The sequence below is a fragment of the Pongo abelii genome, chromosome 3 (assembly GCF_028885655.2).
Source record: "Pongo abelii isolate AG06213 chromosome 3, NHGRI_mPonAbe1-v2.0_pri, whole genome shotgun sequence".
Taxonomy (NCBI): Eukaryota; Metazoa; Chordata; class Mammalia; order Primates; family Hominidae; genus Pongo; species Pongo abelii.
The window spans coordinates 132,264,809-132,291,780 of NC_071988.2; the positions used below are offsets into that span (position 1 = coordinate 132,264,809).

Here is a 26,972-nt window from a genome sequence, read left to right on the forward strand (position 1 = left end):
GAGTCAAAAATATTATAATTATTAAAATGAATACTTGAGTGAAAAAAACTTCTATGTATTAGCATTTGAAATTTTTAGCATCGTATTTTTTACTTTCCCTCTCATATTATTCCCATGGTGTATGTTCAGCCTTCTTGTATTCATTTTTCTTTGATATTATGAATGATTCCTTTTATCTTCATGTCAAAATGAAAATTTCAAATCCACTTATAGCCTATTCTAATTATTCACATGGGAGAAGTTTAAATTTATTCAATCATTTTTCTCCTTAGTCCTAGATACTCCTCAGGTTTAAGATATTATGTCCAAGATAAATAAATGTTTCTAGGCCTTTAGCTTTCTAAATAGGTATAAAATTGATTTAGAATGCTTAATAACTTACAGTAAAAATTGCTAACTTAAGTGGGGGGCAGTGTTTTTTTTTTCATTCAGTTACTTGAAAATTGATTTAAAATATTATAAATTGTGCATTTCACTACTAACCTTATAACACATAAAAAGAAAGTACAGGGCCAAGAGGTTCATCAGATTCTTCAGATGAAAGGAAAGCAAATGAGATAGACCACTGAGAAGAGAAAGATTGTATGCCTAAATTATGTATCCATGTATATTAAGCTATTTGACCAGATAATTCCTTGACTATCTACTTCCCTCTGCTAAATCTAATTCTTATTTTCAAGTATGAAAATATATTTAATAAGTTGGCAGAATTTTACCCTGAAACTACTTTCCTCATTCATCAAAGAATGTGATTTTTTAGACTATTTCTCTTTCATTAAAAAAGCCCCATCTGCTGGTTTATTTGCGGAAGTGCAATAATTATTTGAATCTGAAGTCCCTGAAATGATGGCCATTTTAGCAATTTCTCTTTACCTTTTAGTTATTTTAGATGCATAGATACAGGGACTGTGCCAAGTGGTATTTTCATCCTAAAATCATAGAGCCATATAATTTAGCAGAATCATCTTGAGGAACTAATCTCACAAATATGATCATGAAATACTAGTTGCAAGAGTAATAACTGATAATTGTTCCTTACATAGCCTTTATTAGTTTCATTTGTCTTTTTTTCCCCCATTGTAGGGATCTTCCATTTTGAGAATGCTTGAAGACTGGATAAAACCAGAGAATTTTCAAAAAGGATGTCAGGTATGGTTTATTACTTTTAGTGATATCAAAAGTAAACTACATTGATATGTGGCTGGTGAATGTTAAGATACGTGATTAATCAAGGATAATTTCCCTTTTAATCTCTTTACTGAGGCATAGATAATATAGCAAAAGATAAAAAGATGATTTTACATCCAATTGAGTACCTACATTGTATCTGTAATGATCATTTAGCAGAAGTCTCATGGAGAAGTTGAAACAGATTACTTAGTTATTTTTGAAACTCCTTACATGTGTATTAGTCAGCTTGGGCTGCCATAAGGAAATACCATAGACTGGGTGGCTTAAATAATAGAAATGCATTTTTCTCGCAGTTATGGAGGCTGGAAAGTCCAAGATCAAAGTGCTGGCTGATTCAGTTCCTGGTGAAGCCTCTCTTCCGGGCTTGCAGATGGTAGACTTCCCACTGTGTCCTCACATAGCAGAGAGAGAGAGGGAGAGAGAGAGAGCACTCTGGTGCTCCAGTATCCTCTTATAAGGATACTGGTTCCATCATAAGGGTCCCAGCCTCCTGATCTCATCTAAATGTGACACCTCCCAAAGGCTTCGTTTCTAAATACTATCACACTGGGGGTTAGGGCTTATATGAATTTCAGTGAATACGATTCTTTCCATAGCAACATGATATAAACATTTAAATTTATCTATAAAGGTCATCCCTTATACTGAGTATAAGACTTTTCCCTTATTATTAGATTAGAAAAGACCAATATTAGTACGCTTATTACAATGGAGTCAGTGAATAAAGAGGCTTACTTCCTTTTGGTAACAGAAATGACAATAAACTTTCTGAAACATTTCACACATCCCACTTAAGCGTATTATTCCAGGAGATGTTTCTGTTTCATTTTCGTTCTTCTAACAGACCCTAAGCCAATCGTCCCAGGTTTGTTTTTATTTTTAATTTTATCAAAGTAGCTACAATGTGTCCCTATAACTGCCGTCTCCCCAGGTTGGCCCCATTCCAGCCTAGAAATGAAGTTTTCTTCCTACTCTTTCCCTTCCACCTACATCCTGCCTACTTCCATAACCCAGGTAGTCAGGAGTAGCAGTGCTAACGGTATCCATCCCAGAGAGCAGAAAACAGGTTGGAGAAATGCCCCCTGCTGGCTGCCACAGAAAGTACTTCTTCTGTATGTGATTCCCCAGAAGGTCACCATTCACATAGATCTCACTCCCATCAAGCCTTCTTGTGTGGCATTTAGCCCTCTCTACACTACTCTAAAAGAAAACGGCCCCCTTCTACCCAATAGTGAAACACCTAGGTGATTATTAAAGTAAGAAATAAAGTCAAGATTTCGGAAATATTTGGGAAGTATATCAATATATTTTAACCCTTTGTCTATTAGTAAAATATTTTGTAGAGACATTAGGTACAAAGAGAGAAGCTACGTGCTTGTGCTTTTGCATACATGAGAACATCTTGTAACTTTTCCATAAGTTTCAAACTCAAATGTTATCATATCTTCCCTCACTGTAAGCATTATTATTATTATTATTGTTATTGAGACAGAGTCTCGCTCTGTCGCCGAGGCTGGAGTGCAGTGGCGTGATCTTGGCTCATTGCAACCTCTGCCTCCCAGGTTCAAGCGATTCTCATGTCTCAGTCTCCCGAGTAGCTGGGATTACAGGCACCACCACACCTGGCTAATTTTTATATTTTTAGTAGAGATGGGGTGTCTCCATGTTGCCCAGGCTGGTCTTGAACTTGTGAGCTCAAGAGATCTGCCCACCTCGGCCTCCCAAAGTGCTGGGAGTACAGCCATGAGCCACTGTGCCCAGCCTATTGTAAGCATCTTTAATCAGGAACTCTGTCTTCTATATCTTTACCTATACTGCAGGGCCTAGTTTAATTACACATGTTAAGTCGTCCTGCAAATGTTTGTTAAACGAATGAATGAGTGAATAGCCTACAATAAATTATACAGGACATAGAAATAAAGAAGATTCATTTTCAAAAATTAAGTTAAAATTAGGTTTGTATAGTTTTGATCCTAAATTAAATTGTACTTAATAAATAACATACTTTTGGCATCTTCAGAGCTGGATTCAAATTGAATAATCTTTCATATTGACTTTGATAGAGAAGTACCAAGATTCCTTGAAAATGAATAGCTATCCTAATAATTGAATAAAACTCTCATATTTCCTTTAACCCAGTATCTATGTTATAATTAATTTAAAAAACCAGTTTTGTCTAAAACTAATAATTCTTAAGTTAAAAGTCTTCCTTTAACTGTGATCACAGATGGTGCTAAAAACGGAACTAGGAAGGATAGATATTAATATTTCATGCCATTATAGTGCTATGGAATGAATTTACACAAAACACCCAAACACCCTTTTCCTTCAATCTTCAAACACTAGCTAATATCTGAAAATAGTATATGATCGATATAGGCCACATCCAATAAGCTCTCAGACCAACTGGAACATAGTTCCATAGTTCACATAGTTCGAGCATCCCAACAATATCCTCCTTGAGTTGTCATCATCACTCTATGATTGTTGCCCTGAAATTCCACAGGCTATGAATGGGAGTTCAAGGTATTTCTGTTGCAAATACTAACTTTCTGCAAAAAGTGACTCTTTATTAGCTAACCTGGTGTGGAACTAAATCTGGGGCTGGCCAGTTGTCTATTCTCTTTCGTGCTCATCATCTTGCCCCAAACTCAACCTCCAACAGCAAAATAGGTTCAGGATGGGGGAAATAAGAGCAAAATTATCAACTGGAAAATCTTTAAGGCTATATGTGTACATAAAAGATGTAATAGAGAAGGGGACATTCATAACAATATGTGGTCATGAAATAGAAACCGAGAATATATTCTTCCTTTCTTTTTCTTCTAGTATCAGTAGTACTGTCAATAAGACAGGAATGGGTCAGCTGGAAAATGTCTTTTCCCTTCTTGGGATACTAGTAACAGAAACATTGTTCATTTCCTTTTGTGCTCACTGATTCCAACTAATAATGAACTGTGACCTAGATCATCATGTAATTTTGACTTGAATGATTACATGATTATTCAAGTTGAAGAGGGAAGTGTCTTAATATAGAATATTCAGAAGCACTAATCTAGACAATATAAAATTAGTACCTTTTAATATGCTGATTACATAAATTTCCATTCAGCCTGTGGTTCATGAGAAGCAAGAAACTGAAATTTTAAAAACAGTAACAACAATAACAGTGATGAAAACCACACACACTGATCCAGGGTTCAGAATTCTCCTCATCATAATCTCAGGCAAATCTCTTCACCTCTGAAGGCACCCAGGTAGTTAGGGAGAGCAGTTTCCTTCACCTCAAAATGTGGGAGCTTTATTAAATAATATTTAAAGTCCCTTCCAGTTCCACGATTGCATGTTTCTAAGCTCAAGACCTTGTAGTAGTCAAATAAACTCCTCTAAATTAATTTTAAAAGATACTCAATAGAAATTGTCATCAAAACACAGCTATGGTTATAATTATTACTATGCCAAGTATTCAATTATTATTATTTAAAAATATTAGACATTTGATTTACCAAATATCAATTATTTTATTAAGATATGATGAATGATTTGTGCAACTTTCTGTAATGAATACCTGAAAGTGATTGCTGCTTCTCCCTTCCTTTGCCTGCCCTCTGGTGGTAGTGCCAAGAAGTGAATTAACCAAAAGAACAAATATGGAGGCAGCATTCCAAAGTGGCTTCATCCCTCTTCCAGGCTTCTCGGAGTCCTTCTAATACTGTTTTATCTCTATGCCTGAAAAGAAGAGGAATTTAGGAGGTAATGTGATTTAGGTACAGCACCTACTGAAAATTATAGCAACTTAGACTGAAAATGATATGTGCAAAGTTAACATTAAGAACACTGAAGATGGTTCCATTTCTATCAAAGACCTCCACTTTCAGTCAGGACAATTCTAGAAAGCAACAGAGGAGTGATACAGCAGGAACTTAGGAAAGTTTACTGGCAAACTCCAAGTGGCTCCCAGTTATGGGATTAGAAGACTGGGAATTTTTTTCTGGGGATAAATCACACTATATTTGAAAACTCATATATAGAAAGAGGTTTTGTAAAGAAAATTGCCAAAAGAAGCTTAAATCTAAAAGACTTGTACTTTAAAATATTTGAAGAGTGAAGACTCATGCTTTACAGTGAAAAATGTCCCCAATTCATCCACCACCACCACCATCATCATCATTATTATTCAAAAGGTTGTATATTTATTTCCTTACAGCAGAGATCAGCAAGCTACTGTCTGCAGGCCAAATCTGGCCCACCATCCATGTATTTTTTTTTTAAGGCTCATAAACTAAATATGGCTTCCACATTATTAAATGGTTGAAAAAAATCCAAAGAAGAAGAAAATATTTTATGATACATGAACATTGTATGGAATTCACATATCAGTGCAACAGCCGTGCTCATTCATGTACAGGTTATCTATGGCTGGTTTTGAGCAATGGAGGTAGAATCGAGTAGTAGGGGTTCGGTTCATCTTGTGAAAGTATGAGAAAAGCAAACATTGACTTCTAACATGCTGATTATGTTTCACACACAGCTGTACTTGGAAAAATACCAATTCAAGAATGCAAAAACTTCTGATTTTTGGGCAGCACTGGAAGAGGTAAGGAAGAGTATATGTCTCCAAATATTTCTTTGTCTGAGTTACAAATGGCTTACCAATCATTTTCTAATCTAACTATTCTATCTTTTTATTTTCTCATATTTGTTAATTAATTAATCTCCATTTTGTTTTCAATCTTAGGCAAGTAGGCTACCAGTGAAAGAAGTAATGGACACCTGGACCAGACAGATGGGTTATCCTGTGCTTAACGTGAATGGTGTCAAGAACATCACACAGAAACGCTTTTTGTTGGACCCAAGAGCTAACCCTTCTCAGCCCCCTTCAGATCTTGGGTAAGGCTTTATAATGCATTGAAAAAAAGCACAGAAATTTGGCAGAAGTATTGGTCATTTGTTTATATCCTGTTCTTGAGTACATGATGGATGAATGATATATAAGTATAAAGCCACAGTGCCTTTAGGAGAACAAGGAATTCAAAAATAGCCGAGTGATTTCCAGGTTTGAAATGGTGGGCAGAGTACATGCATCTGCATCCTGTTCTTTACAGATATTGAAGACAGGAATGGAATTACCTAAAGAAATAAACCTACAAGAATAAAGAAAATAAAGGGAGGGGCTGTGTCACAAGTTCTGAAGAAGAAAAGCAGAAGGAGAAATACAGACTGAGGAAAATACAACCAGATAATAATAAGGGAACTTCCCTATCCCTAGACAGGTTCTAGGTTCAGTGTTAGCATGAAGACTGAAGGGTAAGGGTGAGAAGTGAGGCTGAAAATAGGACAATGAATTAAAAGTCTAGTTTCAGGACAATTGTGCCAGTTGGACCCACCCCTCACCCCTACTTTCTCTCTGCCACCTACCATTTCTTTCTCTGCAGAGAGCTCTCAGAAATCTGGCAATGGCTCCAGGAAAATATACAGTGGGCTTGTTTCCCAAAGAAATTGACTAAAACAGTAGAGGAGAGCTAAGGATTTCCATTTGGTTGAGACTCTCAGAGTAAAGCCTCCCTCATTATGTTATTTGCAGGATGGGTGGGCTGGAGCTGACGGCACCCCTCATACACACACGCAGAGCTCCCAGTCAGACCTTCTGCTCAGCAGAGAAACTAACTTCAAAAATACAACTCCCTTCAGACTAGGCAACATAACAAGAGCCTGTCTCTACAAAAAAATTTTAAAAAGGCACTGGAGTATGGTAGTTCATGCCGGTAGTCCTAGCTTGTCAGGAGGCTGAGGCGTGAAGATGACTTGAGTCATCTCAAGTCAGGAGTTTGAGGCTTCGGTGAGCCATGATCACAACACTGCACTCCAGCCTAGGTGGCAGAGCAAGAGCTCATCCCTAAAGATAATAAAATAAAATAAAATAAATAATTATATATATATATATATACATGCATATATATACACATATATGTATATATAAAATCCCTTCTCAATAATAGAGAGAGTACACACCAGCCACTAGAATCAATTTAATTCTTTCTTAAATATGAATGACAAAGATCACAAGATACATGAAAAAAATTTGGAAGGATAAAAGGTTAAAATTTCATGTGAACAAACAATTCCTGACTTTATAAGATGCATCATTAAGGAAACGAAATAAATGTATGAGATACATTCAGAGAAGAAGAACTATTACACCAATGAACTAGGAGCAGAATGTCTTAGAAAGGACAAATCGAGAACACAAAAGAACCTGAAAGATTAAATTTCTGATTCTCGAATTAATAGATCAACTAAAAATAAATTTAGCAAATCCTCCAAAAATACAGGGCAAACACACATAGAGCTGGCAAATATGAAAGAGAAGACAAATATGAACAGTCTAGCACCTAACAGATAGGCGTTTTTATTTTTTGGCTTTTTTTTTTTTTTTGAGACAGAGTCTCACTCTGTCACCCAGGTTGGAGTGCAGTGGCACGAAGTCAACCCACTGCAACCTCTGCCTCCTGGGTTCAAGCAATTCTCCTGCCTCAACCTCCCGAGTAGCTGGGATTACAGGTGCATGCCACCACACCCGGCTAATTTTTGTATTTTTAGTAAAGGCGGAGTTTCACCATGTTGACCAGGCTGGTCTTAAACTCTTGACCTTCGGTGATCCACCCACTCAGCCTCCCAAAGTGCTGGGATTACAGGCATGAGCCACTGTGCCTGGATTAGATAGGATTCTTTTTTTTTTTTTGAGACGAACTCTTGCTTTGTCGCCAGGCTGGAGTGCAGTGGCAGGATGCTGGCTCACTGCAAGCTCCGCTTCTCGGGTTCAAGCCATTCTCCTCCCTCAGCCTCCTAAGTAACTGGGACTGTAGGTGCACGCCACCACACACAGCTAATTTTTGTATTTTTTTAGTAGAGATGGGGTTGTACCATGTTGGCCAGGATGGTCTTGATCTTCTGACCTCATGATCCATGCACCTTGGCCTCCCAAAGTGCTGGGATTACAGGTGTGAGCCACTGTGCCTGGCCAATAGGCATTCTTTAAAAGGAAAACAGAGAAACTTGGAGGCAAATAATATCAAATACATAATAGAGGACACAAGGATTCTGATTAACAGACCCCACTTAGTAAACAGTACAAACAGGAAAAACCAAAACCCCAAAACACACATAGATACACCCTCACAAAATTTCAGAAAACAAAGACATAAGTTAGTGTGGCACTAGACTTCTCCACATCAACCCTGAATGCAAGAAGCGAATGAGGCAATGCTTCCAAAATACTGAAGCAAAAAATATTTGCAACCTCTAGTTCTATACCCAGTAAAATTAAACCAAGTATGAAAGTACATTAAAGACATTTGCAGAAATGCAGCCCCAGAAAATGATTTCCACATAACACTTCTTTGAAAGTTACTTAAGGATGCACTTTAGAAAGGGTTTTGGGGGTTGGAGGAGAAAGAGAAAGAAAAGAAGGGAGGATATGAATAAATTTAAAAAAAAAGTGAAATACATAGGACACGGGATTCAGGAAACGGTACATCCAACCTAGGAAAGCCACGAAAGGAAATGCTCAGGGTGCTGTGAGTGCCTGTAAGGGCAGGATGACTGGGGCTGAGGTAGGCAATCTCCAGGAAAAAGAGAAATTCTCTCCAGTGGGTAGTGCGGTTGGGAAGATGAAAAAACTTGAGGATTTGGTGAAAGCCCATCCGTTTGGTCAACTATAAAAAAGAAAATTAGAAAAACCCAAATCAAAGATTGTATATAAAAATTATGATCCAAAAATATGAAGCGGAGTTCTCACAAGATCTGATGGTTTTATAAGGCCATTTTCCCTGCTCTTGCTTGCTCTCTCTCACCTGCCGCCATGTAAAATGTCCCTCTCCCTCTTCTGCCATGATTGTAAGTTTCCTGAGGCTGCCCCAGCCGTACAAAACTGTGAGTAAATTAAACCTCTCTTCTTTATTAAAAAAATAACAAAAATATGAAGCAGATAGAATGATTTTATGCCATTGATATAGTATGAGAAAAGGCTCTGATGTTAGAGAAATTTTACTTAAGTGGCTCAGGGGCCATGAAATTGGACCATGGTGTAAGAAATGGATCTCCCCACACTCCTTGACCAACATTATATACAATATACATGCTATAATTTCATAAATATTAGGTATTGACTTTTAACTTTATAATCAGCCAATGGAAAATGTAAACATTTTTGTTATGGTGGCAGAATAAATTGCAAATATAAAGTCTTGACATTGTAACAAGAAAAATCACCTGACAAAAAAAGGACTTGGAAGAGGGAGAAAAGGTGGGAGAAAGTGTTGGGATACTAGTTCAGTGGTGTGCAGGAATGGCTCTCTTCCCAACTTAGTAACATTTTCTTGTCAGTGACATGTTGGTAGCTTGAAAATGCTCCTGATGCAAGTATTACGTGGAAATGAGCAAATACTACATTTTGCCCATATGAAAACTGGGTGTTAAACATTTACCAGTACTCCAGTGGATATCCTCATTTAAGTCAGGAGAGTAGTTAGGACTAAAATTTATGAAGCAAGAAATGGCAGTATGAGTATATTATTTAGAGGCACAATTACAAACTATGGAAAATCTAAAAATAATTTTATTTTATTAAAAGAGAAATGGAAGAGAAAGTAATATATGTATAAGCTCAATCACCCTCTTTCAATGGGCAAGTTAATAAATATTGTCTAAATAAAACAGAGGCATTTAAAGTCCAATTAGACTACAAAGGCACTAAAACCAGATCACTTAATAGGGGATGCTTCTGAGCAGGGCTGGCCTGTGGGAAGGGTGAGTAAGGAGATGGTGGTTTTTCAACACTAGCTTTTTAAGTTTTTGAGTAGTGATGAATTTATCTACAAATTGCACACATTAAATTCTCCTGAGCATTTAAACAGCACTTACAAACTTAATCAAGTCCTCTTAAAGATATATCACTTACAAGAAACTTATAAATGTAACCAAATTCTTCTAAACAACACTAGCTAAAATTTTACTGAATTCATTTATAATTTCAAAATACAAGCACCACCAAAGAAGCAGATTTATAAATCTAATTAAAATTTTTTCTATATATTTTATGAATCCAACAAATTAAAACTCAAATATAGTGTATCAAATTTTTTGCACATTTTCATTATGTTAAAAATCAAACCCTTAACAGGATTTTTCTAGACATTTAAATATGGCTACTGAGTTAAGATTTTCTAAGTATTTCAATTAAAACAATTCCAGTATGTCATTTTCTCTACTTTACCAAATGTATTTATTTATTTAATTTGTTTTCTGAGACAGGGTCTTGCTGTATCACATAGGCTGGAGTGCATTGGTGAAATCATAGCTTACTGCAGCCTCAATCTCCTGAGCTCAAGTGATTTTCTCACCTCAGCCTCCCAAGTAACTGGGACTACAGGTGCTCACCAACATGCCCAGCTAATTTGTAAAAAAGTTTTTGTGGAGAAAAGGTTGTTCAGGCTGGTCTCAAACTCCTGAGCTCAAGCGATCCTCCTGCCTTGGCCTCTCAAAGTGTTAGGATTACAAGTGTGAGCCATCACAGCTGACCTCAAATTTTTAAAAATGTTTTATATATTGTAAAGGCTGATAAAGCATGCAAAGCACAGCTGAGGATTTCAAAACTTATCACACCTGCATGAACACAACTTGTACAAAAATCTTAATACTATAAACATTTCTGCATAACTAAATCGTTATTTTTGTATGTATTTCTTGGGTGCCAGCTGCTCCCATCTGAAGGAAATAAATTCAAAATCTCAGGAACTCCAGTCCTGGGCCTGGCCCCAGGAGCTGGGATGTACCACTCTGGGGACATATTCCTAGCCCGGGTTACCCAGCTGAGCCCCTCCTAGAGTGGATCCTGGCAGCATAGCACATCACTAGTCCTCTGGACTTTGTTCCCATTTCACCCATATCCAGTTTATATTGCCCCCTCTTTCAACATTTGAATACTTTGTTTCAGTAGAGAGAATCTTTCACCCATTCCCACCCAGGTGTCCTCTAATCTCCACTGCCTGATTGTCACTGAAGAGACACTTTGTCTTCTTTTTCTCCTTCTTAATGACTTCATTGACATTATTTTATAGTCACATATATAAATTATTGTAAGATCAATTCTCTTGTAGCAATTAGAATAACACAAAAAGATGTTTTAGAAAGTCTTTAATAACTCTAAACTGGTTCCTTTATAGTTACTGGTTTATGTTCTAGCAAATTAGGTTGACCAACTCTAATACCACTGGAATATTTGGATATTAAATCTAAAAATATGTCTCTTGTCAAACAAGCTTCCATTTGGAAAGTTTCGCAGTAATTATTCTCTCTTACTATATGAGTCCACTGATTTGCTGAGCCTCAATTAATTGGGAGAGGGAAGCAGGAAGTGGAGTAGGGCAGGGAGGGTCACAGAAGGCTTTCTTTTCCAAGGATGTGATATTTAAGGTGAGCAAATTGGTGTGGGGAAGTGACTGCTCCGGATGTTCAAAATAGAAACTATGGCCCGGCGTGGTGGCTCATGCCTGTAATCCCAGCACTTTGGGAGGCCGAGGTGGGTGGATCACTTGAGGTCAGGAGTTTGAGACCAGCTTGGCCAACATGATGAAACCCCGTCTCTACTGAAAATACAAAAATTAGCCGGGCATGGTAGCACACACCTGTAATCCCAGCTAGTCGGGAGGCTGAGGCAGGAGACTCGCTTGAACCTGGCAGATGGGGGCTACAGTGAGCCAAGATCATGCTACTGCACTCCAGCCTGGGTGATAGAGTGAGACTCTGTCTGAAAAAAACAAAACAAACCCCCCGCCCCAAAACAGAAACTACAACATATATGAAAGCCCCAAAGTCTTGTACACATGATTTACAACACTTATTGAACATTGACCAAGTGGTTGGCACTATTTTAAGCACTTCAGATGTATTTTATTTTATAGTAAATGAGGAATTCGTGGTAAAAGTGATTAAGTAATTTCAAGGTCACACAGTGTAAATGATGGAGCCTTCATGTGAACCCAGGCAGTCTGGTTCCGAGAAACAGGATAGCAGAGAGTGACTGGGAAAAGTGGTGTGAGGTGAAGACGAAGAGGAAGGCAGGGACCAGGTATGCAGACCATGTTAAAGATTTTGGAAAATAGTATGCAAATTTAAGGATTTTAAGGAGATAATTGGCAGGATCACATTTACATTTTTCAAAATTCTCCTCTGGCTGCACTGTGGAGAACTGATCGCAGATCCTGGGCAGTTGGGGAGGAGTGGAGGCAGGGAGACCAGTTAGGACAATATTGCAATGAGCAGCCCACGTGATAGTTGACGGAAACAATAGGCCTGGACTAGGTAGGAGTGGCTGTGGGCTGGAGGGCATGGCAGATGTTCCAAAGATTTTGTTGAGCTAAAATTCCTAATTAAAGAACAATGTGGAAGGAATTCAATCAGGTGAATTGGCAGAGAACAATCTCCTTTTAGAATATTGTTCTCATCTTGCACCATAGTGATCGTAGCCATATTTATTCAGAAGAGAAAGATCCTTATAGTCTCATTTCATGATGAGTACTCTATAAGGGGGGTAACAGAGCCTGTTTCCTGGATTACAATTCAGGGCTTGGAGAAATAAGTCACACTACAGCACACTCAGGTGTTTCCAAAAATTAAAATTGCCAAAGCACTTGACTTTCCAAGGCATCAGAGAATGATGAACTCTCGGAATTATTAAATTAACTGCTTCCAAGATGCCAGTTGACACCTGAACTGGAGAAGCATTGAGAAAGCCATTGTACTCACCTCGTTGAGGCTCATTTCCGGCCTCTCTTCCTGGAAACCTCAGACACCCAGCCTCCCACACTAAGTGACATTCAGAGAAACTGGGTATCCTGCTATAATGCGAGTTCTGAAAATCAATAGGTCACACCACAACAAGGGAAAATTTGACTACTTAGACCAATATGAGGTCCCTTCAGGGAGTGTCTGTATACTCCCTGAACTATGCAGATAAGTGCACTCCTTACCTTTATTTTAGAAAGGAAAGATTAGATGATGATGGAGAAAACATTTGTTTTTCACTTTTTCCTCTTCATGATACATGAATTGAAACATAGATCTGACTTGTTTTCAGGTGATAATTCAACTACCAAAATCACAGAATAATCTCTGTGGTTGTTCTGTTAACAACTATAAAGTGTTTCTTTTATAGTTACTGTTTTGTGTTCTAGCAAATTAGATTAACTATTTAATACTGCTGGAGCCTCTGGATATTAAAATTTTAAAAGTATTTCTCTCTTGAGAAATAAACTTACACTGGGAAAATTTCCCAGTAACTGTTACTTCCTCTCATACGTATCCATTAATTTGTTAAGCCAAAGACAGTCAACAATTTAAGCCAAAGACAGTCAACAATTTAAACTAAGGAGTTTTTTTAATTAATGGGGTTGGAGTTTTAAAAGCTGCTTGTTGGTTATGAATTTCTCTTCACACAAACCAAACAATCTTACTGCCAAGTGAACTAAATATATCGTCAGGGTATAAAATCACTTTTTGTAACAATAAATTTTAAAATTTTATTCACCAAGACTTAGAACATAGAACCATATTAACATTTATACTGTCTTTAATATTTGTCTTCAGTTTCCACCTTCAGATACCATTTTCATTTTATTTATATCCATAGTTGCATGAATTTTTTGTGGTGGCTTCTCATAAAGTTAATATGTTCATTCTATTTTTATTTTTTAAGAAGTCATATATGCATAGGAAAAGAAACTTAGAAAAGAGGTTCTTCTCTGTTGAGAAAGTTTGTTAAAAATCAGTAGTAGCTCCTGAACAAATAAGAAAGAGCCTTTATAGCAAAAGGATTCTTCTTTGTTTAAAAGAAGAATTTGATCATAATAAGTGCCTTCATGCACCCATAAAGGAATTAGCTTTTTTTCCAACCCTAACTTCCATCTACTTTCTGTTCAGATGTGTTCCTGTTTGGTAGACAGTGTGGCCAGTTAAGTTGTACTGTGAGTTCAATGATCTTCTCTAAATATTTTCTCACTGTTTAAATAATCCAAGATTAGGAAATTCTTACTGACTAGAACCTTTTTATAATTCAAATGGCTCACCCATGTATAAGTTATTGCTTTAACACCATATCCTCAACCATCTCTTAGAAATGAGCCAGTTTCACATCTCCATCCTGGGATGTGTCTCTCTCAGGAAAGCATATGTGCCTTTGATAGTCCACTCCATGTAAACAGGCAGAGCGAATGGGAGTAAGTGTGTCACCTTGGTGCAATCAAAGTCAGTTTCCTTAGAGAAAATTAGAGTGGCCATATTTCATACTGCTAGAACCTCTTACATGGTTAGATAATGAACTATGTCTATAAAAATGAATTCTGATACTCCTGAATGTTAGCCAATATGTAGAAAACTCAATTGTTTCATTTATGTAATTTCCATTTCTTCACACTTTATACTCTCAAGTCTGTGATTTTACTCCACTTAGATTACATTAGATTATGTGATTCTAAAACTATAAAATTGTATAGCCTCAACTTTCTATCATTTTTATCTTACGATACTCTTAAAGACCTCAGAGCAGTATTTTTGTACATGAGGTTAGGAGAACAGCTTCTGCCCTTTTGAGGCATGGTGTAGTCCCAGAGGCCATGTTTTAGAGAGGATAGTCAAAACAGGAAATCTTAACTGTGGGCCTAGATCATCCAGACACTGCCTGCTCTGTTGTTTCAGTCAGATTGGCATTGGGGAAAGAAGAGGAAGCATAAAATGTGAGTTTACATGGCAGCACCAATTCAGCAGACCAGTGAAAGTGAGATATATAGGTAAGATGTGGCGTGTTAGGAATGTTCTTTGTTGGTCTTCTGAGAAGCTGCAAGGGCTCTTAGTTTGGTGTCCCTAGAAGCAGACCCTGAAATGATCATGTGCGTGAAAGTGACTTGTTAGGAAGTGTTTCCAGGAAAGATCAGTGGGGGAGCAGGCAGTGGGATAGAGAAGGAAAGGAAGCCCAGCAAAGGTGCTGTATGAAGCAGGTCCTGAAGAGGGTAACTTTGACTCAGTCCTGCAGGAAAGTCCTGGAGCCAGTGCAGCTCATACTTCAGACCTGTCAGTCACTGTTAAGGGCCACATCCAGAAGGACGTAAATTCCCAGGAACTTCTGGCTTTCCTTGCTCAGGTAGCTGGAAGGCAGTCCTCTGTCAGAGAGACCCAGGTATTGATTGTTGGCAGGGAAAGCACACTGGTATCCAGGGTGTACAAAAATGACAAAGGGGGCCGGGCACAGTGGCTTAGGCCTGTAATGCCAGCACTTTGGGAGGCCGAGGCAGGTGGATCACCCGAGGTCAGGAGTTCGAGACCAACCTGGCCAACATAGTGAAACCCCGTCTCTACTAAAAATGCAAAAAAATTGACTGGGTGTGGTGGCAGGTGCCTGTAATCCCAGCTACTTGGGAGGCTGAGGTAGGAGAATCACTTGAACCTGGTAGGCGGAGGTTGCAGTGAGCCGAGTCCGTGCCATTGCACTCCAGCCTGGGCAACAAGAATGAAACTCCATCTAAAAAGAAAAAGAAAGAGAGAAAGGGGTCTAAGGAGATAAGGGGGAAGCACTGACAGTGTCCACTATAAGGCCCAAGAAGCAATTTATGTGTTGGTTTTATGAAATGTATAGCCAAAAACATTCCACTGCAGTAAAATGCTCCAAAGGAGCTGATTAAAAAAAAAAAAACTCAATGCTGTAAAACACTTCAATAGTTATAAAACAAGGGATTACTTCTTTCAGGTATATAGCAAAAATATATTCTCCTTGAACGACATAAATTTTGTTATATCTTGAAAAGGTGAAATGTTAACCCTAGTTCTCTGTTAGGGAATTGAATGTTGACAGATAAACCAACTTTGAGTTGAAACCTAAACCAGCCAATGGTACGTAGATTCACCTTCTCTCCAGATCTGCATTTTCTGATGTGAGAAGATGTAAGAACAAACCAAAAAAAAATGAGATTTCAAGACAAAACTCTTAAGTATATATATCAAAATACAAAGTTAACTCCCACCTACCCACTCTGCAAGAAAACACCAAGTAGCTAAAAAGAAGCACTGAAAACTCATGAAACATACTTACCTGATGATTCTTCCCTTGAGCGCATCAGTTCTATTTCTAAATAGGGGATATTTCGAGGAGATTACGAGAGGCTTTAGGGGATGATGGTGGTGGTAGAATTTCAGCATAATTTCTAAAATGTGTTATTTCCTTCACAGAGTTTACTATTTGTCTTCTAATTTCTAAAAATGTTTTGTGTTCCTTGATGGAAATGGTAGCAGATTAGACTGTGTGCAAGTACGTGTGTGAATGTTCAATATTATAGCAAGATGTGTTATATTTGTGCAATTTATGCAATATATTTATTCTAAAATGCCAAAGCATTTTATTGAAATAATTTTTTTCATGCTTAGCTAATTTTTGATGCAATTTCTAAATTTTTTAGATTTATAGAAATTGAAAACAGTTATACAGCTTATCTTCATCACTAAAATGTTGTATTAACTACATTAATTGTATAGTATGGACTAGATAATCACTTAAAAGAAACATATACTTGTCTATTGCTTTTTAGTGATTTTTACTCTTGAAATTTTATCTTTTAGTAATAAAAGTTAAATTTTTCTTTTTAAAAAAATTTTAGTTATACATGGAATATCCCAGTTAAATGGACTGAAGATAATATAACAAGCAGTGTGTTATTTAATAGGTCAGAAAAAGAAGGTAAATATTATTAATTGATTTATTTCTTCTTTGAATTGATGTACCACATTAAACTAATATAAGTATAAAGATGCAACAGTAAAGCTGGAACTTATGTAAACATCAGCTAAGTGATCTCTTCAATAATTTACTGATGATTCCAAATCTTCATCTACAATCAGAACTGTTCTACCTTGCGATATTCTTTTCAATGATTTATCATGACTGACTGATTTATCATAAATACCCATATCCAAAGGAGAAGGGTCACATGCCCAACCATTGTAAGATCAATGTGTAAGTTTCCTTCCTTCCTTCCTTCCTCCCTTCCTTCCTTCCTTCCTTCCTTTTTGCTTTTTCTTTTTATCAGATAAGCCACTGAATTTCTTTAACAGTTGTATGACAAACCTGAGGATTTTTTTCAATGCTCCCATTAAATTAGACCATTTTTTGGAAACATTTGTGTTCTATCTGCATTGATTTATTTTTTCCTTACTTGAAAAATGTTAGAGTTGTATAAAAACAAGTAGACCTTATCACGAAATTCCAGATTGATGAAAAAAAAATAATAGATAAGGCAAGCTTTAGCTGCAATCTCAGAAGAATCCTTCTTTTTATATTTTTTCCATTGTATTTGTTTTGGTGTTTCAAAACTATTTCTTTTCTAAGACAAACCACACTCATCTTTGCCCCGTTTCATGAGGACTTGATTTCAGAATAGTATTTGGTATGGACTTTCACTTGTGTCTTCTTGAGGATAAAAGTAGATCACTCATTTTTTATTTACATATGCCTAGTTGCTCCTGTAAAATATTTTAAAGTATTAATGAGGTATGATTTCTCCTGGCCAATACATTTTTACTGTTTCCAGTAGATTGCCTTTTAAGAACAGCTTTACTGAGATATAATTCACATACCATAAAATTCACCCATTTAAAGTGTACAATCCAATGTTTTTTAGTATATTCACAGATGTGTAATCATCACCACAGTCAGTTTTAGAAACCCCATACCCTTTAGCTATCATGCCTGCAGCCTCCCATATGCCCAGCCCTAAGCAACAACTAATGTATTCCCTACCTCTATAGATTTGTCTCTTCTGGTCATTTCACATAAATAAAAGTGTATATGCAGTATTTTGTGACTTTTCGATTAGCATAATGATTTCAAAGCTCATCCATGATATAGCATGTAACTCTACTTCATTCCTTTTTATTGCCAAATCATATCCCATTATATGGATATATCACCATTTGTTTATCCATTTATCAGTTGATAGATATTTGGATCATTTCCACCTTTTGTCTGTTATGAATAATGCTGCTATAAACATTTGTGTATAAGTTTTTCTGTGGATCCAGCATGTTTTTTTCACCTTTGGGCCTTTTAAAAAAACGTTTATTGTTAACGTTTTTGTGATTTTTTTACTATTACTACAAACTACCAGCTTTGTCATTATAGAGGTGAAACTCCTGAAGCCCTTCTGCACAGGGATGGCTATTACAACAAAACTCTCTCTTGCTTATTTATGTTAATAATTATTGTAATACCGTGATAAAAAAAAATTCTAAATTTTTGCAGAATTCCCAGATCAATGCCACTTTGTTTTAGTATTTTATGTTGTGTTTCAGTGCCAAGCTCTATCTTTTGTGGTCTTCTGACCATTTTCTTATTCATAAGTACATTTGCCAGAGGAAAAGGGAGAAGACAGGAAAAAAAAGACATTTTTAACAATGTGTAACAGCACTGATAAAAGGCATAATAAGAATGTTAGAATTCCACTGGAAGGTTTTCAGTGGATTTGGTTTAACTATTACTAAATATTTTCCCCATTGGTCACCATAGTTAATTGAGGATTGGAAGAATATCTCGGCAGCTGTTTGATTTACTGTTTACAAGTTTGAAAGTGTGAATAATTCATCTACCCTAGTACAATTCACCCAGCACTTTCATGGAATGAAGTTTCCATACAAGTGAATTTTCCAGATAACTAAAGCTTACTCAAGTGCTTTGTAAAATGCATTTCAAGAGTTCACAATAGACATTGTTCTAATATGTGTTATGTACTTCTTAGAATATTTGGAATAATAAATTTAATCCTTATTACTAGATTAATTCTTTCAAGCATGTATTGCTTACATGCCAAACACAGAGATAAGAATGGGGGTAGCGCTGGGGCAAAAAAAAAAAAAAAGAAAAAAGCAATCCTAACCCTTGTGTAGATGGTTGTCTAGGGATGGGTTTGCAGGCAGATGTAATGCTGTGTCCTAAGTGCCTCTGTGGCAATGCAGATCACCAAAAGCACTCATAGAAGCATCAGCCCAGGTTTGGGGGTTCAGGAAGCATTCCTAAAAAATATCTAGGCTGACAGTTCAGAGGCTAAAGATAGAGTATAAATGGGTGATAAAAATTGACTGAATGTAGAGGAGACATGTGCTCTGGACAGAAGCATGACTGTGAAAGGGAAAGAGCAGGGAGTTCTCACACTCCTTCGTATCCCTTTGTCAATACATTTCACACATTTTTTTGTTCTAACTATTGACCTATCTATGTCTCCCCTCCCCACAGAATATTCTTAGAGGAAATGGAGCTTATTTGTTATTGTTGTTCTGGATCTACAGCAGGCATCTAATAATTGTTTATTGAATAAATGAATGAATAAACAAATAAATGAAGAGGCTGATAGTCACAGAGCTTTGATGACAAATCTGCCTTTATCTGAAACTTCAGAATCATGTCTGGTCACTGAGCCAGAAGCAAACTAGAGGTCTTTTTCTACTTCAAAGTGCCTGCTCCATTTTTAGGCTGTACAATAAGTTCCTGTTTCCTGTTTGAGGACATCTTCAGCTCTCAGCTTAGAGCACAGATGACGAACATGTCCTGAGTGTACTAAATGGGCAACCAGCTCATGTTACCAGTCCTACCTCCCTCCTCTTGGTTTCTTTGATGATTCATTAGTTAGAAATTCTTCAGGCAATAGTGGGACTCTCCCCAAGGTCTTTTATTTACATTTCTATTGTATGTGCTCTTTTAGGCGTTAAAATAACAACTAAACTCATAATTTCTAACGAAAGAAGAGAACCTCTATTACAAAACATTTTCTTGCTACTCCAGTTACCCTGAATAATCTCTCCCGTCATCATCTCCTGTCATAAAATATAGTTTATTTTATCCTGTCAGTTTCATCAGCCCTTATTCCTAGTATTATTACTTTATATTTTAAACAAAATCATTGTTATTAAGCTTCTTATATTCTCTCTTTTCGTTCTTTCTTTCTTTTTTTTGGCGGGGGGACAGAGTTTTGCTCTTGTTGCCCAGGCTGGAGTTTAGTGGAGCAATCTCAGCTCACTGCAACATCTGCCCCCTGGGTTCAAGTGATTCTCCTGCCTCAGCCTCACATGTAGCTGGGATTACAGGTGCCCAACACCTCGGCCGGATTTTTTTTGTATTTTTAGTAGGGATGGGATTTCACAATGTTGGCCAGGCTGGTCTTGAACTCCAGACCTCAGGTCATCCACCTGCCTCAGCCTCCCAAAGTGCTGGGATTATAGGCGTGAGCCACCGCACCTGGCGTCTCTTTTTTCTCAACTAAATTATAAACTTCTTGATGACACAAACTACACATATTTCTTGTCTCCTGTCCGCCCTATTATCAACAAGGTGCTACGTACGTTCTAAGAGTTCAGAAAGTCCTAGTTTAATGAAGGGTTGTTTGCCTCAGAATGCTGTACTTTTAGAGGTTAACTGCATGTATTTTAGTTACGTCTCTATCTTTTAGTATCAGCTGCTATTTTGGCTATTGTTAATGCATCTACATTTAGTAGCATACCACCTTTTTGCATTTAATTTACTGCTTTCTAACATTTAGAAGGATTGAAGGTTGTTATATGGTATCAGGTAACCAATCTTGCTAAAACGTAATATTTTGAAAGAGACATTTCTAAGTGCATGGGATCTGGGTGGGGTCTAAGTTCTAGACGGTGGTGTAGACTCTACAATAGCTGTTTTCGCAACTCTCACTTCCAGATTTGAGGGTGTCCTCTGGATGGTTTGGACTATCCAGACTGTCCAGTCAATTTCTATCATAGAAATAGATTTACTAAACATCTATGGTAGTTATATATAAATATTTAATACCAAAATAATGATGGGCATGTATTTTTGTATTTGATGACAAGAGGGAAGCACTTTCTTCATTTTTTCAAGCTAAGCCTCATGGAATGCGCAAGCGTTGATTGGATGATTATGGGTTCAGTTTTGCTGGTTTAGAAACTCAATTTGTCAGTTCAGCCCTAGTCAACCAAGTCTTGGAAGATCTACTCATCTAAACCAAACATAAAAGAGATTAACTAAGAATGCTAGTTTGTTAATTTACACACTTAAAATATACTAGTTAGTGAATCCGAATACTCATGTCACCTAATTAGGTATCTCTTTCCAGGAAGCAAGTTACTTAGTAAGAATTAAAGGGCTGGGCATGGTGGCTCACGCCTGTAATCCCAACACTTTGGGAGGCCAAGGCAGGCGGATCGCCTGAGGTTGGGAGTTCGAGACCAGCGTGACCAACATGGAGAAACACCATCTCTACTGAAAAAATACAAAGTTAGCTGGGCATAGACATCAACACTGAGGCAAGACCCTCTATCAGTAAAAAAGATTACAACTGGCTGAAGGCTCAGATGTTTGTTAGCATTTTTAGCAATAAATTATTTTAGTTAACATATATACTTTTTTATACATAGCTGCCTGTAATGCCAGCTACTCGGGAGGCTGAAGCAGGAGAATTGCTTGAACCTGGGAGGCAGAGGTTGTGGTGAGCCGAGATTGCACCATTGCACTCCAACCTGGGCAACAAGAGCGAAACTCTGTCTCAAAAAAAAAAAAAAAAAAATTAAGGGACAGTTAAGGTAGATTAATTATTTTACAGATGTCTTTAAATTGTGATAGTGTGATATACTGCATTAGCCAGGTGAGTCTAATTATTGCACTTTAGAAACAATCAATAGTGGCTTTGTGCAGTAAAAGTTTCTTGTTCATGCAACATTCTAAAGGAGATATTCCTGACTGTCATCTCTCCTAGGTGGCTGTCCACCAAATAATGACTTGGAAATCCTGTCTTCTTCCTTCTTATGGCTTTACCATCCCCTGCATCTTGGAATCCCTCATTGGATCTTTTGCATCTAGCCCAAAGACAGGGGAAGATAATGAAGGAATCAGGCCTAGAAGTGCATCTATTACTTCTGCCCACATTTTATAGCCAGTTCTCAATCATGTCCTGCAAGGAAAGCTAACATAGTCCAGTTCTGCACCCAGAAAGAAAAGGGAACTGTGTGGTAAATAACTAACAGGTCTCTGTCACATACACTGTTTTCTGTAGGACCAGACCTGTCAAATAGCCTGAAACACATGTTCCAGCTCACTTTGGCACCTACTTCCATGGGCACACTGGAAACACATTAACAGATCTTCACTACCCAACTCTCCTTTGCAGTTATTTTTTTTCAACTACCAAAATTATTGTTAATTGTAATCTTTCCTCACGATAATTGGGTTGCATTTTTCCAGTTTCCTATTCATTGCATGTTATATATTAAAGCCACAGGCATACCTGAGAGATACTGCAGTTTTGGTGCCAAGCCACGCAATAAAGCAAATATCACAATTAAGTGAGTCACATGAGTTTTTTGGTTTCCCAGTGCATATACAAGTTATGTTTACACTATACTGCAGTCTACTAAGTGTGCAATTGCCTTATGTATAAAAAAGTGTATATGTTAACTAAAATAATTTATTGCTAAAAATGCTAACAATCATCTGAACCTTCAGCCAGTTGTAATCTTTTTTACTGATAGAGGGTCTTGCCTCAGCGTTGATGGCTGCTAGCTAATTAGGGTGGTGGTTGCTAAAGACTTGGGTGGCTGTGGCAATTTCTTGAAATAAGACAACACTGAAGTTTGCTGCATTAATTGACCCTTCCTTTCACAAAAGGTTTCTTTGAAGCATGCGATGCTGTTTAGTAGAATTTTACCCACAGTAGAACTTCTCCAAAATCCTGGTGCTGCTTTCTCAATTAAGTTTATGGAATATTTGTAATCCTTTGTTGTCATTTCAAGATGCTCACAGCATCTTCACCAGGAGTAGATTCCATCTCAAGAAACCACTTTCTTTGCTCACCCATAAGAAGCAACTCCTCACCTATTCAAGTTTTATCATGAGATAGCAACAATTCAGATACATCTTCAGGGTTCACTTCTAATTCTAGCTCTCTTGCTATTTTCACCACTCTGCAGTTACATCCTCCATATAGGTCTTGAACACCTCAAAGTCATTCATGACGGTTGCAATCAATTTCTTCCAAACTCCTGTTAATGTTGATATTTTAACCTCCTCTTATGAATCATGAATGTTCTTAATAGCTTCTGGAATAGCGAATGCTTTTCATAAGGTTTCTAATGTACCTTTTCCAGATCCATCAAAGGAATCACTATCTATGACAGCTATCGCCTTACAAAATGTATTTCTTAAATAACAAGACTTGAAAGTCAAAGTCACTCCTTGATCCATGGGCTTCAGAATAGATACTGTGTTAGCAGCTGTGAAAACATTAATCTGCTTGTATATTTCTATAAGAGCTCATGGATGACCAGGCACACTGTCAATAAGCAGTACTATTTTGAAAGGAATCTTTTTTGGTGAGCAGTAGGTCTCAACAATGGGCATACAATATTCAGTAAACCATTCTATTAACAGATGTGCTGTCACCCAGGCTTTGTTGTTCCATTAATAGAGCACATGCAGAGTAGATTTAGCATAACTCTTAAGAGCCTTAGGATTTTTGGAGTGGTAAATGAGTATTGGCTTTAATTTAAAGTTGCCAGCTGCATCCACCCCTAATCAGAGAGTCAACCTGTCCTTTGAAGATTTAAAGCCAGGCATTGACTTCTCTCTAGCTGTGAAAGTCCTTGATGGCATCTTCTTCTAATATAAAGCTGTTTCATCTACACTGAAAATGTTTTTTAGAGTAGCTGCCTTCAAAAATGATCTTAGTTAGATCTTCTTATTAACTTGCTTTAACTTCTATATCAACACTTGCTGCTTCACCTTGAACTTTTATGTTTGGAGATGGCTTCTTTCCTTAAACCTCAAGAACCAACCTTTGCTAGCTTCCAACTTTTTTTCTGTAGCTTCCTCACCTCTCTCAGGCTTCACAGAATTGAAGAGAGTTAGGGCCTTTCTCTGGATTAGGCTTTGGATTAAGGGAATGTTGTGGTTAGTTTGGCCATCTATCCAGAGAGCTAGAGCTTTCTCCATATCAGCAATACAGATGTTTCTCTTTCTTATCATTCATGTGTTCACTGGAGTAGCACTTTTAATTTCCTTCAAGGACTTTTTCTTTATGTTTAGAACTTGGCTAAGTGTGTGGTACAAGAGGCCTGGCTTTCAGCCTGTCTCAGCTTTTGACATACTTAACTTACTAAGCTTAATCATTTCTATATTTTAATTTGAAGTGAGAGATGTTTAACTCTTACTTTCATCTGAACACTTAGGGCCATTGAAGCATTATTGATTGGCCTAATATCGATATGGTTGTATCTAAAAGAATAGGGAGGCCCAAGGAGAAGGAGAGAGAAAGAGAGAGAGAAAGAGAAAGAGAAAGATAAAAAGAGAGACGGGAATGGCCAGCTGGTGGAGCAGTCAGAACACACACAACACTTACCGATTAAGTTCTCATCTTATATAGGTGTGGTTCATGGCTCCCCAAAACAATTGCAATAGTAAAATCAAAAATCTCTGATCACAGATCACCCTAACAGATATAATAACAATGAAAAAGTTTGAAATATTGCAAGAGTGATCAAAATGTAACCTAGAGACATGAAGCGAGCACATGCTGTTCAAAAAATGGTGCTGATAGACTGGCTTTGCTACAAACCTTCAATTTGTAAAAAATGCAGTATCTGCAAAGTGCAATAAAGTGACTTCTCTCTAGCACAATAAAGTAAGGTATGCTTGTACACCTTTCTTTACAGGCAGATTCTCTAGGCCACTTGCTGAGATTTAGAATGGACCCTGTAATTGTTATTAAAACAATCACTAATACTTTCTTGAATGGGTAATTTGTTGAAAGTATTACCACAAATGGATAACCAATCCATTTTATTATGGATCATGTTAGCTTTAGTTTCAGAAATTAAAATTTTCTTCTATGACCCCAAAGTCTAATAATGCATTCTACTTGAAGCTTTTAGCTCTTCAAGTATATTTTGCATGTCATTAGTTAAAAAGTACTACTCGTATCTTTCAGTTGTTTTTTGCTTTCTTAAATAAATTGAGATGGGGGTCTTGCTATATTGACCAGGCTGGTCTCAAACTGGTCTCAAGCAGTCCTCCTATCTTGGCCTCCCAAAGTGCTGGGATTACAAGTGTGAGTCACTGTGCCTGGCCTCAGCTGTTTTACCATCAAATGATACACAAAATTTAATAAGAGGTAAACTCTGTAATTTTACATTGAAAAATAATTCACTTAAAGGATTAGTGCAACACAGCATTTATATTACCTAAGAAAAATGTTTTTTTTCTCTAGGAATCTCAGGCTATCATAAGCTGTCTACTTGTCTAAAATTTGTTATAATTATTTATAATAGATAGTAACATTAAAGAACTGTTATCTGTGCTCTGTTACTGAAATCTATCAGGGTTGAAATTAAAGAGGCTCTGGATGAAATTTTGAAAAGGTAATTATCACTTTTCTCTATCATCTAGGCAAATAATAAAAGAAAAGAGTAAGAATTTTCTAGAAAGAGCTCCTACTCAGAAATAACTTATTCAATACTTTTTGGCATAGATAGAACCAATAAGAAACAGAACAAAACAATTTTTAAGTGGATACAGCATTATATGTCCATTAAACTTAGATTTCCAAATATATAAAATGAAATTGCAAGGTGTTTAAAATATAATTTCAAATGAAAAAGGATTACTAATCATAAAAACAGTAGGGTCCCATTATATTTGTTGTGTGTTTGTGCATGTGTGCATATAGAAGATACACACACACACACACAACAGGTAAAAACATGCTAACTGTGGTGGGTAATTTTTATATTCTTCTTTATGCTTTTTTGCATTTTCCAAGTGCTCCGTAAAGAATACATACTATTGTTAGAATCAGAAAAAAAGTAGTAAATGGAGTAACAGAAGGAAACATATAGTATATTAGTCCTATATTTTAATCTTACTAGAGTATTTTAGTTCTACTCATTATGTAACTAAACAACTGAACAGTATTTTGCTGTTGACAACTGTTCCAAAAGTAGCATGAACTTGGAAAGTCCTTAACTACTGACTTCCTGGATCTCAGCTTCCTCATCTATAAAGTGAGAAAAATCACAGTAACTCTAGACAGGCTTAACTAGGTACATATAAAGCACACTAAAATATGGCAGTATTTAGATGGATTGCCAGGAACTTCTCAACGTTATTTATATTTGCTTCGCTATTTATAGAACTGGCAGCATATCCCCTTTCATTATAATGGGGATAGCTACCATCTGTTGGATACGTAACACATAACTATGTGACCAACACTTTACCTATGTTATCTTATTTAATCTTCACAACAGCCCTGTGAGGGATTTTTGTCCCTGTCTTCCTTGGGATGAACTGGGACACAGAGGAGTCAAGTGATCTGGCCAAGGTCACACAGCTAGTAAGTCACAGAGCAAGCATTTTATCATAGGTCTGTTAGACTCAAAAGTTCATGCTCTTTCTCCTGTAACATATGGCTTTATGCTTAGCAAGCAACTCTCCTTCTGATACAAACATTCAAAGTGTACAGATGCCAAAAGATTAGCTTTCTTTCAACAACTTGTCCATGGGAGGATGACAAAGAAGGAGAAATTCTACGTGAGTGAGGTAAGGGTTTATAATTTATCAAGTACCTACTCCGAAAGTTCCTAAAGAAACTTATTGTCTTCTTGGAGAGCTTACTTATATATTATGAAAAACTACTGTGTCCTGG

At 37.0% G+C, this 26,972-nt stretch overlaps 1 protein-coding gene across 2 annotated transcripts in view; it reads left to right on the forward strand.

Moving 5' to 3' along the window:
- Positions 1-26,972, forward strand: part of ENPEP (glutamyl aminopeptidase) — an 88,703-nt gene that overhangs the window by 39,205 nt on the left and 22,526 nt on the right. For both annotated transcript variants that reach the window (XM_054553297.2, NM_001132893.2), the window contains 4 exon segments: positions 1,084-1,149; positions 5,723-5,788; positions 5,930-6,081; positions 16,893-16,972. In XM_054553297.2, coding sequence (XP_054409272.1) covers positions 1,084-1,149; positions 5,723-5,788; positions 5,930-6,081; positions 16,893-16,972 — 364 coding nt within the window.